The sequence below is a fragment of the Brassica oleracea genome, chromosome C7, assembly GCF_000695525.1.
Source record: "Brassica oleracea var. oleracea cultivar TO1000 chromosome C7, BOL, whole genome shotgun sequence".
Lineage (NCBI taxonomy): Eukaryota > Viridiplantae > Streptophyta > Magnoliopsida > Brassicales > Brassicaceae > Brassica > Brassica oleracea.
In genome coordinates, this window is record NC_027754.1 from 18349700 (window position 1) to 18365026 (window position 15327).

At 39.0% G+C, this 15327-nt stretch overlaps 3 protein-coding genes across 3 annotated transcripts; 1 reads left to right on the forward strand and 2 right to left on the reverse strand.

Moving 5' to 3' along the window:
- The first annotated feature begins 406 nt into the window (after positions 1–406).
- LOC106306122 (glucose-6-phosphate 1-dehydrogenase 3, chloroplastic) lies at positions 407–3552 on the forward strand. Its single transcript, XM_013742599.1, has 9 exons — positions 407–764; positions 933–1147; positions 1241–1335; positions 1448–1562; positions 1820–2025; positions 2112–2261; positions 2455–2805; positions 2880–3083; positions 3173–3552. The coding sequence occupies exons 1-9, from the start codon at positions 575–577 to the stop codon at positions 3420–3422; spliced, it is 1776 nt and encodes a 591-aa protein (XP_013598053.1). The 5' UTR covers positions 407–574; the 3' UTR covers positions 3423–3552.
- Positions 3516–5283, reverse strand: LOC106306123 (ATPase WRNIP1). The gene is made up of 2 exons (XM_013742600.1): positions 3656–5283; positions 3516–3625 (listed from the first exon to the last, which is right to left on the reverse strand). The coding sequence occupies exon 1, from the start codon at positions 5243–5245 to the stop codon at positions 3680–3682; it is 1566 nt and encodes a 521-aa protein (XP_013598054.1). The 5' UTR covers positions 5246–5283; the 3' UTR covers positions 3516–3625; positions 3656–3679.
- A 2432-nt stretch (positions 5284–7715) lies between these two features.
- On the reverse strand, positions 7716–13557 carry LOC106304711 (alpha-glucosidase 2). Its single transcript, XM_013741108.1, has 22 exons — positions 13326–13557; positions 13164–13237; positions 12652–12912; positions 12410–12578; positions 12238–12324; positions 12070–12138; positions 11896–11992; positions 11642–11724; positions 10403–10510; positions 10075–10196; positions 9873–9980; positions 9698–9771; positions 9466–9591; positions 9272–9339; positions 9002–9151; positions 8867–8920; positions 8725–8781; positions 8484–8633; positions 8299–8390; positions 8113–8222; positions 7973–8036; positions 7716–7905 (listed from the first exon to the last, which is right to left on the reverse strand). Exons 1-22 carry the CDS (start codon positions 13533–13535, stop codon positions 7761–7763), a joined length of 2478 nt encoding a protein of 825 aa, XP_013596562.1. The 5' UTR covers positions 13536–13557; the 3' UTR covers positions 7716–7760.
- Positions 13558–15327: the final 1770 nt, after the last annotated feature.

Consider the following 15327-nt stretch of genomic DNA (forward strand, 5'->3'; position numbering starts at 1 on the left):
TCTCCAATAGCCACATCCAACATGGCAACATTAAAAAAAAAACATGGCAACATTTACCACTCATATTACAGCATAACTTCTCTACAACTTATTTCATCTTACTCTTCAAACCATTAACTTATTCCATTATATTCTGGAACACTGTGTATAAACCTTGCTAACACCTAATTAATACCATATTATTAGGACATATTATTCACGTAACAAGAATAGTATCCTTTATATTACCATCAACAGAAATTGATATGCCATCAAGTAATCGCATCAGATGATTAGGTTAAAAAGGGGAGTCAAATAGTTGCAAACCATTAGACATTAAAATAAAATAGAAAGCTAAGTCCACTTGTGATTTCGTTGAATTGAATAATCAAAAATACAATTGCCAGAGTAGCCTTTCGCTTGACCATACCAACACAAAACAATCACCGATTTGCCCAAAGACGCAACCTTTGGGAGACATCAAAAGGCTCAACCCTTTCGGAACAACTGTCCTTAAAACTCTTCGTCCCTCGCGTCTCTCGTAATCGCATCAATCGCGAGATTTACAATTTTCGTTTGTTAACTCAATTCGAACATGTCATCGTTTTCAACGTCTCTCTCCTCCCGCACCTCCTCCTCGTCCCCTTTCTTATCAAATCATTCTTCCCTCATCAACAGCGACCCATCACGACGCTCACTCTCATTCCCTCAGGGGATAAACCTAGATGACCTCTGTGTTAGATCTAAGAGGAAGCTCGTCCAGAGCTCTGTTGCAGTGGGAGATGGTAAGTTTGATTTGATTTGATTCTCTGCGTGCTCTTTACTTTTCCCCTATTGGGTTTGCATTTGATTTGCGGGTATAGCATAAAGCTTGAAACTTTAAACTCTATATATAGGCTTTGGTTTCTGTACTATTCTCCGACTCTTCTTGATGCGATTACCATTGGTTTTAGGCGCAGTTATCACCAAGTCAAGCTCGCCTGAGTTAAAAGGCGGACCTTTATCGATTCCGTCACAAGAAGCAGAAGACAAGCTTGTGATAGAGTCTAACGGCGGCAAAGAGCATTCGACGGTTAGTATCACCGTGGTGGGAGCTTCTGGTGATCTTGCCAAGAAGAAGATATTCCCAGCTCTCTTCGCACTCTACTATGAAGGCTGTCTTCCTGAGGTATACAAAGAAACTTCCTTTCGTTCTGATGATTCTTTATATTGTTTGAATGTGGTAAGTGCAGACCATTTGATTTTCTTGCTTTCGTTGCAGCATTTTACGATATACGGGTATGCAAGGAGTAAGATGACAGATGCTGAACTTAGAGACATGGTCAGCAAAACACTGACTTGTAGAATTGATAAGAGGTGAATGATTCTACCAAGACATTGGTCTTTAGGGTTCTTTTTTTTTTTTTTACTTTGGTGCTTTGCCAGAGATGGTTTGTTTAAGCTGCATCCTTTCATCTGATATTTTCAGGGAAAACTGCGGCGAGAAGATGGAAGAGTTTCTCAAGAGATGTTTTTACCATACGGGTCAGTATGATTCTCAAGAACATTTTGTTGCATTGGACAAGAAGCTCAAGGAGCATGAGGTACTTGATGTTTATCCTCCACTGATTAACTTCTTCATGATTCCCTTGCAACTAGATTGCATCATTATTTTCTGAAGACTAGGCAGGTTATAGGCATTACTTAGGTAGGTGATATGGTGTAGATTATGAGACCTGTACATTGAAGTGGAAAAGTATTATTGTTTCTGTGAGATAACTAAAAACTAGAGAAATTTGGTATTCTTACATCTTTATCATAGGTCTACTTATCCATCACAATATCACATAATTATTTACAGGGTGGAAGACTCTCGAACCGCCTTTTCTATCTTTCAATCCCTCCAAATATCTTTGTCGACGCTGTGAAGTGTGCAAGCTCTTCTGCTTCATCTTCCAGTGGATGGACTAGGGTCATTGTCGAGAAACCTTTTGGCCGAGATTCCAAAACCTCCGCTGCTTTAACAAAGTCCCTTAAGCAGTACCTTGAGGAAGACCAAATATTTAGGTGGAGATATTGTACTCAAGTTATTGTGAATCTGTCATGATGGTTTTGGAGACAGCTAGCTAATGTGGAAAAGTTGATGTTTACAGGATAGACCATTACTTAGGAAAGGAACTAGTTGAGAACTTGTCCGTTCTTCGATTCTCAAATCTCATATTTGAACCGTTATGGTCAAGGCAGTACATACAGAACGTGCAGTTCATATTCTCTGAAGATTTCGGCACTGAAGGACGTGGAGGGTGATTTTTCTTGTCCTCTGTCTCACTTTTAATCTCTCTTAGTTGTTGAAGCCTTATGTTTTGACACTGTATCTTCAGGTACTTTGATAGATTTCGGCACTGAAGGACGTGGAGGGTGATTTTTCTTGTCCTCTGTCTCACTTTTAATCTCTCTTAGTTGTTGAAGCCTTATGTTTTGACACTGTATCTTCAGGTACTTTGATCATTACGGAATAATAAGAGATATAATGCAGAATCATCTGCTTCAGATATTAGCTCTTTTCGCCATGGAAACACCTGTTAGTTTGGATGCAGAGGATATCAGAAATGAAAAGGTAAAGGTTCTACGTTCAATGAGGCCAATACAACTTGAAGATGTGGTGATAGGACAGTACAAGAGCACCACCAAAGGAGGAGTCACTTATCCAGGCTATACTGATGATAAAACTGTCCCAAAAGATAGCCTGACACCGACGTTTGCAGCTGCTGCACTCTTCATCGACAATGCTAGATGGGACGGTGTTCCTTTTCTGATGAAAGCTGGGAAAGCACTACACACCCGGAGGTAACCAAAACATTTTTGGAAGTTTTTTTTATTTTCTTCAACACGTTAGTATACTAACACACTTATTGTTACAGTGCGGAGATAAGAGTGCAGTTCAGGCATGTGCCTGGAAATTTATATAACCGGAACTCTGGTGGTACTAATCTTGACCGGACCACAAATGAGCTTGTCATCCGTGTCCAACCAGATGAAGGCATCTATTTGAAAATCAACAACAAGGTCCCTGGTTTAGGAATGAGATTAGATCAGAGTCACTTGAATCTTCTCTATTCAGCAAGGTGAGTGGAGACAACACAAAAAGGAATCAGCAACTCTGTTTGCCTGTTCTATATTGTTTCATTTACCCTTTTTTGTTTTGCTGTTGAAGGTATTCAAAGGAGATCCCAGATGCATATGAGAGGCTGTTGCTGGATGCAATCGAAGGGGAACGAAGGTTGTTCATAAGAAGCGATGAACTTGACGCTGCTTGGGCGCTTTTCACTCCACTGCTCAAAGAGATTGAAGAAAAGAAGACAATACCAGAGTTCTATCCTCACGGCAGTCGTGGTCCAGTTGGTGCTCATTATTTAGCTGCAAAACATAATGTCCAATGGGGAGACCTTAGTCTCGACCAGTGAAAGTGTGGAAGAGTCATTAATCAACCCTTTTCTTTGTTCCATAGATCCACGTCTAAGGATTCTCATTGATTATGTTGTTGGGAACAATGCAAATTTTCTTGAATAATAAGTAATGGTTCCTCTTTTTCTACCCTTATGTTTCCACCAATACCAAGTTTACAAGCGTTATGAGCAGTAAACGAAAGCAATAGACCACAAAATATACAGTAGCCTCTACTAAGACTTGAGGAACAACAAGAAAGAAATAATAGCAGTAGTTATTCTTGCTCTTGGCCATCACCTGAAGCACCTTCGGGCCAATCCAGGAACTTATAATGCAGAAGAGACGAAGGTAGATATGTCTGAGCTGCTGCAGAAGAAGGGTCATCAGGAGGATATATATACTCTTTCCCATACCCAAGTTCCTTCATTAACTTAGTCGGCGCGTTCCTCAGGTGTAGAGGCACCCCTTCATTATGACCAACCGAGTCCTTCACCACCTTCCTTGCTGTTTCTATTGCTCTGTAAACAGCAATTGATTTAGGAGCCAGCGCCAAGTAAGCAGCGCACTGAGCAAGAATCACATTGCACTCAGGCATACCCAAGAAATGCGAAGCTTGATAGCAAGCAACCGCCTGAGTAAGAGCTGAAGGATCGGCAAGCCCAACGTCCTCGCTTGCAAACCTTATAAGCCTCCTCGCAATGTAAAGCGGCTCTTCGCCACCTTCAAGCATTCTAGCTAGCCAGTAGATTGCAGCGTTAGCATCTCCTCCTCGCATAGACTTGTGCAGCGCGCTTATGAGATTGTAATGTTGATCCCCTGCCTTGTCATACGCCAAATGCTTGCTCTGAAGAGCCTCTTTAGCATCATCAAGAGCCACAACAGCAGCAACACCAACAACATCTCCCTCACCAGATCCGGCTCGAGCAGTAGCCATGGTAGCTGAGATTTCCAAGGCATTTAACGCGACACGTGCATCACCATCGCAGTTATTAGCCAAGAACTCAATAACAGAATCATCAACCTCAACGTTACTAGAGAGTCCTCTACCGGAATCATCATCTGCAGCTCGTTTAAGAAGAGTCTCAACATGATTAGGTTTCAATGGATTGAGAGTGAGAACTCTACAACGAGAGAGCAAAGGAGTGATCAAATGAAAAGACGGGTTCTCAGTAGTGGCGCCAATGAAGAGGATGCTACCATCTTCAATAACAGGCAGGAAGGAGTCTTGCTGCGACTTGTTAAAGCGATGAACTTCATCCATAAACAACACAGTCCTCTTCTTACCTTCTAGGTTAAGCTTCTTGGCACTTTCAACGGCGTCTCTCACGTCCTTGACGCCGCTAGTAACTGCGGAAAGGGAGACGAAGCGGTACTGAGAAGGGTCCTTGCAGGAGTTGATGAGAGATTTGGCGATTGAGGTTTTGCCGGTGCCAGGTGGGCCCCAGAAGATGATGGAAGGGAGACGGTTGGATTCGACGGCGGAGCGGAGGAGGGAAGAGGGAGAGAGGAGGTGGTCTTGGCCTACGACGTCGTCGAGAGTGCGAGGACGCATACGCTCAGATAGAGGCTGGTGTTGGCGGTGGCGGTGGCGGTGGCGGTGGGTGGAGGGTGGTGGTGAGAGCTTGGGGCGTTTGTTGGAATCGCCGACGGGGGTTAGGGTTTTGGAATTGGGGCGGAGGAAGCGGTCGAGTTTGGGCTGTGACGTGGCGGTGGTGGTTTGGTGGGGAGGACGGTGGGAGAGGATCCAGTCGGTGGCTTTTTGGATGGAGTCTCCGCCGGTGGCGGTTAAAGCTTCGCCGGCTAAGTCGCTGGAGAAACCCATGCTTACTAGTTGCTCCATCTTCTATGCTAGTACAGTCCAAAACAGCAGATCTGTGTTGAGCATTTGAGTACTTTTTGCTGGGTCTGGGGGTTCGGGTCTTCGGATCGGGTTTTGGACCGGTTTTTTTCGGATCCGAATCTTTTCAGATCCTAAATATTTAGATTCAATAGGTACTTAGAAATTTTCGGTTCGGGTTCGGGTCGGTTTTTTTCGGATCCAGGTCGGTTCGGGTCTATAATTAAAATACCCATAAAATATCTGTAATTTTTCGGGTCCATATCGGGTCCGGGTCATGTTCGGATATTTAGGATCTGAAAAGGACATGATATACCCAATTCCATCAACTTTGAATATTTGTCATATATATCTAAAATTTTACAAAACAGAAACTATTAATAATTAAAATAAAACATTTTAAAACTCTAAATTTTACATTTTAAAACTTTATATTACTTAAAAAATATTAAAAAATAATAACAAATATTGTTCACAAAAGATATTTCAACAAAATCATAAAATAATATATATAAAATAAAACACAAAAACATCATAGTTTAGATATACATGTTTTTAAGTCGGGTACAAATCGGTTCTTATCAGGTCGGATCTATTCGGGTCGGTTCATTTCGGGTCCGGATCTATTCGGGTCGGTTCCTTTTCGGTTCCGGTTATTTCGGGTAAAAAAAATTTAGACTCAAAAAATACTTGTAAATTTTTGGTCCGGTTCCGGATCGAATATTTTTGGGTCGGTTTCGGTTCGGATATTCGGATGCAGGTTAAAATGCCCTTGCCTACTTTTTGCACTTAACTAAACAAACCCTGTTTCGTTCTGCATTAGGTAAAAAGGTAATGATTTATCAACACACTTTTAATAAGAAATAGATTTTATTATTAACTATAACTCTGTTTTGTTTTGCATTTCTGGAAAAAAAGCTAATCTATTTAAAATGGAACACATTGCTTTTGCTAATATCATGCTCCATGTCAAAAACATTTCAAGATGTCTTGTAGCTGAAACTACTCTAGGTCAACATTTTGACTAGCAATTTCTACATCTAACCAAACATTGTTCACCTGTTTCAACTTCTCAGACCTGGTCGGACCACCACGACCCAGCGTGTGATCTTGTGAAGGAGCATAAGTCCTATAATGGTGTTAACCAAGTCTTTCGTGATGTAAATTTTGCCAAGCTTCGAATTCCTAGTGCCAGTGCCAATGGTTGGTTATTGGACTTGACAGATAAAATAAGACATAACTAACAGATAATTTTTTTTTAAACAATTTATTGTCTATTTCCTGTGTTCTCAACTTCTAATGTAGGATGGAAGAAATGTGTCTGAAAAAGATCTATCTATACACGCCAAAGAAGCTCTTTTATCTTTTATACATGCAAAGGTTTTGTACAAAAGAAGAAAAGAGTCTTTAAAAGTCAATAGCGCAGTGAATCTCGCCCATAATGCGATTGCCAGTGACTTTGAAACCAAGAAGAGCTGGATCAAGCTGCCTCCCTTTCTTCCCTTTCTTCTTCCCACCGCCTTTGTTTCCCTCGCTTGGATCAGAAGATGACTCTGCTGCTGCCACTTTCTTCATGTTGCTACTACTCTTCTTCAACATCTCACTAAACGATAACTCGACCCCTCTGTTTCCCACTGCTGCTCCTGTTTCCCGTCTCCCAACATATATGATCCGTGAGCTAAAAGATACCACCTTCAATTTCACTATAAGAAATCGCTGTCTTGTTAGCTGCGCCAGACATATATGTTCGAGCCATTCCTCATCTTATGATGAAGAATGGGACGAGGGAGGCCTTTTCAACACATTTATAGAACTATGAACTGTTTGGGACTTCGTAAACAGTATTGCAACAGGAGATAGATGTTGAGCTAGATGGATTTCCAACCTAAAACCAACTGGTGATAAGTGGAGTGGCTCATCCATCTTATATATTACTAAGGATGCCTTCTAATATCGATGTGAGACATTTATCCCTAATACGCACCCTCGAGATGATGGCTTTTTGAGCGTCAATCTCGGAATGTTCGGGCAATGATCGATGGGCCGAATTTAGGCTAGATCGATCATGAATCGGATTGGACTGCATCGATCGGGCTCTGATACCATGTTGAGCTAGATGAGTTTCCAACCTAAAACCAATTGGTGATAAGTGGAGTGGCTCATCCATCTTATATATTACTAAGGATACCTTCTGATATCCGTTGTGGAACATTTATCCCTAATAATAGAAGCCATAGGAAGGCTTGGGAACGTATTGAAGCGAGACATGAGAGATATAGAAATATGGTGTCCGAAGATACAGAAATGAATCAACAAGGCTAGCTTTAGACTTTGTTATGCACAGGCACAACAAGGCTAGCTTTACTCTACATGTACCTAATAGTATCTGAGCTATAATTAATAAAATCATGTGAATTATTTTGATTAAAGTCTTTGGAAGAGATATCCTTATTTTGTTTCACAAACATGCGTGGTAAGATATGAAGCTCAAAGTTACAAAGGTTGGAAATCAAATTTCCTAAAATAGAGGGTACTCTTCGGACATGATTAAGAGGATAAGAGCAGACCAGCCGGTGAAGACACGTCCACCTTCTCCAGTTCCTTTTGTTTGGTCGTAATGTTCCCAGATATATCCAGTCTGATCATAGTTTCTAACCACGTTCCTGCATCAACCACACAATATAGGTAAGGCCACATATCTTCAGCTCCAATTCTACCAAACATGCATACCTTATCAGGTTGCTCCTTAGTTCCTCGTAAATGGTTCTTGCCTTGTCCATGTACGGTCCATCAACTGCAGAAGTTTTGATTGGCCATGTATATAAGTTTTACATCTTAATGTTTGTGAAGTGAGGGGGTGAGAAATGTACCTATAGAATAATGGTGGAGGGAAGAAAGAATCATGTAGTTCATGTTCATCCATATTGCACCTCTCCAATATGGTGCTTCGTGCTCTGTGTTATACTTCATGTACAAAGAACTGCATGATGACAAATGAGTGAGTTCTCATGGACTCTCACGGAAGAATGAAATTTCTCAGGTATATGTAGACTCACCTAGTTTTGCCAAGTGAAAGTAATCCATAGTCACTCCATACAATGCTCTTGTTTGAAATGAGATCCAGTTGTTTCTCGAGGATTGAAGAAGCCTTTCATATCAAGCAACAAAACACATGTGAAGGTTTAGTTTTAGTTGCCTACAAAGTGTTTAGATACTACTAATGCTAAATATATTTACTCACAGGTGGGATGATTCTAAACATGAAGGGAAAGAAGCTGACGTAACCAATGTGAGGAACCAATCTTAGCTCTGGCTTCCCAAATGTCTCCCTTACCAGCTCTCGAGATACACGACCATCCTCTCCAGTTACCTCTTTCCAGACTAAACGAACCTAAAAAGAACAAAAATCCAGAAAGTTTTCTATCAAGAGGTTGATAATATTCAGTCTTATCTGTGAGATTAATTCATTAGAATTTACTTACATCTTCTGTATGGTTACCAAAGTCGAGGTAAGCCCCAAGATCATGGTCATAGTGCATCTGTAAAATTAAGGAGATCCAACCTTCAATTGTTAATGAAAGTGATAAAGGTGTAGCCTTGTAGGCATTTTATAAGAATATAAACCTGATTCAGGAGATTGAAATCTGACAGCAGCTTGACAGTTGAGCTGTAATCCACCTGCATGATTCAGTTCCAAAAACATGTGATGAACACATTAGAGAGAATGTATAATTTACTTTCTTGTCATGTTCTTCTAACCGTAACAGGTCTGCCTTTTCCCCCAAGAAACTCTATGATGGAGTTCATGCAATCTGCTGCAAGATACATCCAGCACCTCAGGTCTACATGCCTCTCATCTTCAGTTGGGTGTGAAGCTCGAGGATAATCATCAAAACCCGAGGAAAGAGACTGCAAGAAATTGTGAAAGCTAAAGTATCAGGTATAAGTCTCTTGATGTACCTACCAAACTGGTGAGGGCTAAGAATAATATTTTGGTTACCATTTCTACTGAGATTCAAGAAAAAGTACCTGAGGGTTTAGTTCCCGATTTGTTAAACTGTCTCTGCCATGCCAATAGTAACTTCCCATCTCCTTCCCTGGTGTTTAGTCAAGTCATAAGTAACACATCATATACCAAATAGTTAAACGTAGGATAAAGTCACACAATAGTACATGTAAGTAGACTACGGTACTAGTATACTCATAGTCATGTTATTAATTACCTTTCTGGGAGGTATTGAACCATTGAAACCATGCATCTAGCCGAACAAAAGCAAGGTCAAGGAATGACAAGATTTCATCTCTTTCTTCCTTGTTAAATTTCTCTGCCCTTATCCCATTTATCAGGTCTGGAAAAGCATAAAATACAAGAAATATCAACATTGGCTCATTTTCTCAAGCATGTATCAAGGTTAAGGTCCTATGTATCAATCTTTTTGATGACAAGTTTCTTACCGCGTATCACCAAAAGTAGTGTAGGTGGATTGCCATTACTTGGGATCTGAACAACGTACTGCTTTGGAATCTTACTGCAGCAAGCAAAAACGCTTTATTGATATACAACAACAAAAAATTATATAATGATAAAGATTCTACTGAAGTTAATAGGAGTATGTATATATATAACAACCTCAGAGCTTCATCTCCCAAGATTTGCTCACGCGGTATCCATCCATCTATGTTCATCAAGTCTAACCAGTTTCCAAGGATCTCCAAGGTTATTCGGAAATCCCAGCGCCTGAAACCATATCCCACATAAGAACAATCCTTTACAGAAACATATCAAGTTCAGCCTATTGAATGATCGATACATAAGTAACATAACAACTAACCAGACCAACAACTGATGAAAACCTTCGTCCCACAAAAATCCTCTAGGAAATACTGGCCGGCTTGGAACTGCTGTGTACAGTTCAGCTGGCCAATATAGCAGGAACTCATCCTCACTTTTAGCCTGCAGCTGAAAAACATTGAACTCGATGATCTGTTTGTTATTAATAGGCATGTGCGTTTGGATATTGGGTTCAGGTTCAGGTCAGTTCTCATTGGGTCCGGGTCCTTCGAGCTGTAGACATTTGGATCCATCTTAGTACTTGTAAATTTTGGTTCGGTTTGGTTGGTAATTCCAAGCGCCAAAAAGCAAGAAAAATTAAAAATCACCTGAGTACTTTTGGGAGCCTTAATTTTGGATTGACCATAGAAGTAACCAATTCCACCAAGCATGTTCCCAATTGCAGCTTTACCAACCATCAAAGTTTCAGAATCAAGCTGTGATCAGAGGAAGTGGGATGAAGAATGAATTTTCACAAGCAAGACTTAATAGTAAGCTGTCTCCGGTCAAGTATACATCGATATTAATAAGATCTTAACTATAAAGAGATCATCCATTAAACCAGACCATTTGATGTGCTAAACATCACCTATTAGACTACTTACAATGGACATGTTGAATAATTTTTTTAAACTATTGAATGCTTACAGTGGGTCTGTTGAAAAAAGTAAAAACATTAGGATTGTTTGCTTTTGAATTTTTTCAACACGTTGAAAACAAAAAATGTGGGGTCCATAACAGTTTGTGTTGATTTCTTATTGGCTGTTGATATTAATTAGATTTTTCATATTCACCTTCTTTGTTATAAGTTATTTATTCCACAACAAATTAATTTATTTATTTTATTACATTATATCAAAATTTATAATTTTTGATGATCTATAAATAGAGACTAGTTATATATGATTTGGACATATACAAAAAATCTTTTATCATAAGTTTTACACATTTTCAATCAAATTCTATTATATGTTTTTTATTAAATATTTCATAAAATTTCAACTCTAACTATTTTTATTTAATTTTATAATTATTATCATTTTTGAAAAAAAAATTGTTTATGTTTTAACTGTTATTATTTAGTTACAAAATCATAATATGAAATATGAAATAAAAATAAATAGATAAGGTGTTGATTTTTTTAATAAAACTATTATATTATATAAGTATTAGATATATATGTGGAAGAGAAAGAAGATGATGGGTATGAATGGTGACCGGGGAATGATGGGGAATAATGCATTCCCTAACGTTCCTATAAAAAATCACCATTCGCAAGGAATAATAATTCCTTCTCATTCTCTCTCGTTCCTGTTTTTGTAGAGAATTAAAGGATAAAATTATTCCTTGTTAAATTTGAGAAGGAACAACCATTCCTTTTTATTCCTGCTATTTTTTTCCCGTATATTCTTTTTCTGTTTGTTCTTCTTATTTTCCGAATGGTCACCAGTCAGATCCGATGTGTTAAAGTAAAAGTGTAAAATAGGGTGTTGAAAAAACTAAACCAGTGTACATAGTCTTACATTGGTATCTGAAGTTTCAAATTAATAAAAAGAAAAGAGTCCCACCTTTTCAGAAAGGTGGAAGCATTCCTTGAACTTTGCATCAAAAGCTATATGTTTCTCTTCAAGTAGACTAGAGAGTGGTGAACCTACACAGGTTGAAAAATGTGAACATAGCTCAAAGACATAGAAGTAGACATGATAAACTCGTTACAAGCTAATCAAAACTAAAAATGATTATGCGGAAGTTTTATTAATGTTCAGCAAGTGTAATCTGATATGCATCCATGCTTGGAAATAACCAGAAGGATTATAAAAACCTGTAAGACTCATTATACGCTGTTCCACGTGAGAACTTTCTCCTCTTATCCCAGAGACAAAGGCAATATCAATAGTAGACTGAGTCGTTGTTGAAATCTGCACGACGAAATTAGATGGTGATTAGAGATGAAGAATAACACTGAAAACATATCATTGAATCAAATATTGATTACCTGAAAAACATAAATGCTGGAAGAATCCTCTGATGTGTCAGAGAGCTGAAGTCTTCCAGATTTGTTTTCCTAAAATATACAAGCCAGGAGGGCTACATATGAGCACTGTGATCTTCATAAAGAAAAATAAAAAAGATACACTAACTTGACCCAAAGTTGAGATATAACCTGTACAGCGAGATTTTTCTGAACAGCATCAGAAAGATTGACAATGTCAGGCGTCTTGAAACCGCAATAATGTGCATCAATATGAGCCTTCAAACGAAAGAGCAGCGGTTATATTGATAGAACAACTGAAGATCCTACTGATCAATAAAAAGCACTGCAAATCAAAAGTTACCTCTGATTTTAAGTGCATCTGCCAGTTTCCTACGTCTGCACGTGAACCAGAAGCCAAGACAGAACTCTCTTTAAGATCCAATACATTTTTTCCTAAATTTAGAACATTGCCACCTTCATCAGTTAGATAGAAGAAGAGATGTACGGTTCTCTTTACTTCATCATTCAACCTATGAAGAAAGCAGAGAGACAGTTAACTGAAAAATAAGAGTACTATTAGTTGCTTATCAAGTAGTTACTTACCCTTTGTTTATACGATTGATTCGAACAGACCAATCCCCTCCATAACCAAGGCTTCCCTCTTTAGACTTGACAAAACTTGTCTCCAATATCATATCTTGATCAAGAAGCTCTTGCCTCCCAAAATCTACCCCATTGTGTTCTCTCCAGCCAAATGACTTGAGATCTTGAGAGTTTTCACAGAAATGTCTCATCACATGCTTCCCATCATCATCTTTCTCATCACCGAGCCACATCAAGCCAGCAACAAGAGACTGAGGAGTTCTGCATTATTTAATGCCATATACAAACTTAGAAGCTTGTACAATAAAGGAACACAGTTTCACATGATATGGGGAATGATTAGCTTCCCTTTGGCTTATAGATCGTAAGATTCTAATGTTGTTTTCCTATTCCACATTTTTCACATACAAGATCATCTCGGACTAAGAAGATAGACAAAACAAAAAGACTAGTCCTTTTGGTGTAATAAGAAGATTACAGCAACAAGGAAGCTTCTCCAAGTAATTAATTACCTGGCACGAACTCCAAAATAGACCTGTGGACGATAAGTTCCCCAATACAAGCTTTCTTTATGATCACCTTGAAACTTGGAAACAAGAAGCTCCCAGTTTCAGCTACTAGAAAACAAGAAGAGAAGTAGTAAAGCAAATGAGAAATGGAGAGTATAATAATACCATAGGTAAGTGGGAGAGTTTAGGAGCAGGAAAAGGAGTGATAACACGAGGAATCTGATGAAACTCATCAGGTGCAATCTCATGGCTTGCTCCAGTCATCATCATCTGAGGATCTGAGTATATGAAAGCGATGAACAGTGTGCAGAGTAGTTTTCTGGTTTGTGAATGATCTGAGAAAGAGAAGTCTAGCAGGTGGAGTTTTAACACCATGGCTCTGGTCTTTGTTTTTTTCAGTTTGCCATTTTTTTACTAGTTTTTCTTTGGGTTGTCACATAGGCATTTTAGTCATGAGTCTTTTTCTATTTTACCTATTTTATTGCGAAGGTACTGTCGTGATGCGATAGTGAGGTTGACCAAATAAACAAAGAATAATTTTGTAGTACAGAATAATACTACTACAAATATCTTATTTTTTTTCCACTTTGAAACACATTGATTGAAACATAGATGGATACAAAGCCGGAAAGGATACCGGAAAACCTGAGCCGGAGGAAACAAGCTTCCCCGGAGTCTAAGCCCTATTACAAAAAGGGACACATGAGAGAAAGACATCTCAAACTAACTCAAAAAGAAACAGAGCAACACCATAGAATCAAATGTTCACATCAAGAAACACTTCCACACATCTCCATACAAGTCAAGATACAACTAAACTGAGACCTCTCATAAGAATAAGCCCAGACACATTACGCAGAGAACCTTTTATGCTTATGAAAACGGCGAGAGTAAACCCGCACGCGCCTCAAGCTCTTCCGCGGGTTTTACCGATCTACACAAACGAGGCTAAAAATAAGAGCAGGAGAAGCATAGAGGCTCCTCCGTGGCTTCACTCCCCCGGATCTGGACCTCCGCTAAAGGATCGAGACGAAACACAGGTAGCTCGCACACACGACCCGCCGATGCTTAACGGACCAAACCGAGACGAGAGATGAGACCAAAAGACAAAAAGCCACTAAGAGGCACAACGCTGAGGCTCGAAAGCCACCGGACGTTGGCCGGACTCAAACGGCGGCTAGTGTTGTCTATTGCTACAAATATCTACTGATACGGTATCTGATTCGAGACTAGTAATAAATTTCAGGTACTACGTGGATTAAATTTATACAAAGACATTTGTTTTTTTTTGGTATCATCATCATGTCAGTGTTATTTGCTAAACAAAATAAAATCAATAAAGCGCAAGAGGAAGCAGATATATATGGTGCAAGTTGAATATGAAACTTGTTGTTGACTCTGTTTTGAACTCCCACGTTATCAGAGACAGAGCTTTGAGGGAATGCTAAAATTCAAACTTGGGTTGGGTGCCTACGTTGTGGTGGTGGATCATCAGATCATGGGTGCTGCGTGCAGCGTGACCGTAATAGAGATGTTGATGTCAACCATACATGCATAAGCTGAACTTTGTAGTGTTAAAACAAAATAATATTTTTTTTTGTAAACTTAAAACAAAATAATATAGTAAAAATTAGTAATATAGGGGTCCGACAGTCACATTACAGTCATTTTCTTCTTAAAAAAGGGACAATGGATTGGAAATGACGTTGTTCACTTTTTATTAATGAGACTCGTGTCTTTTGTATTCACTACCACTCCTCTTTTACAGAAACGATACAAAACCTAATCTCTTTATCTTATGAACAAGCCTTTGTGGCTGCTCCCGCTTCCTACATCTATCCGGTACGTTTGCAAACTCGATTAATTTTTTTCCCTCTTTGTCGGTTTTGTTTTGGTGTTTGTTGTCGTTGTTGTTCCGAGATTTATTTCACACGTGTGTTGATTATTATTATTTTCCCTTCCAGTTTTTTGTTTGAAAAAAAGACAAAAATAGCACTAAATCAAGTTTTTGTTCTCAAACTAGCACTCAAAGTCAAAAGTCACAAAAATAGCACTTAATGTTTTATCAAAAGTCACAAACTTAGGGTTTAGAGTTAAAGGGTGGAGTTTAGAATTTAGGGTTTAGGGTTTAGAGTTTAGGGTTTAGGGTTTAGGGTTTAGGGTTTAG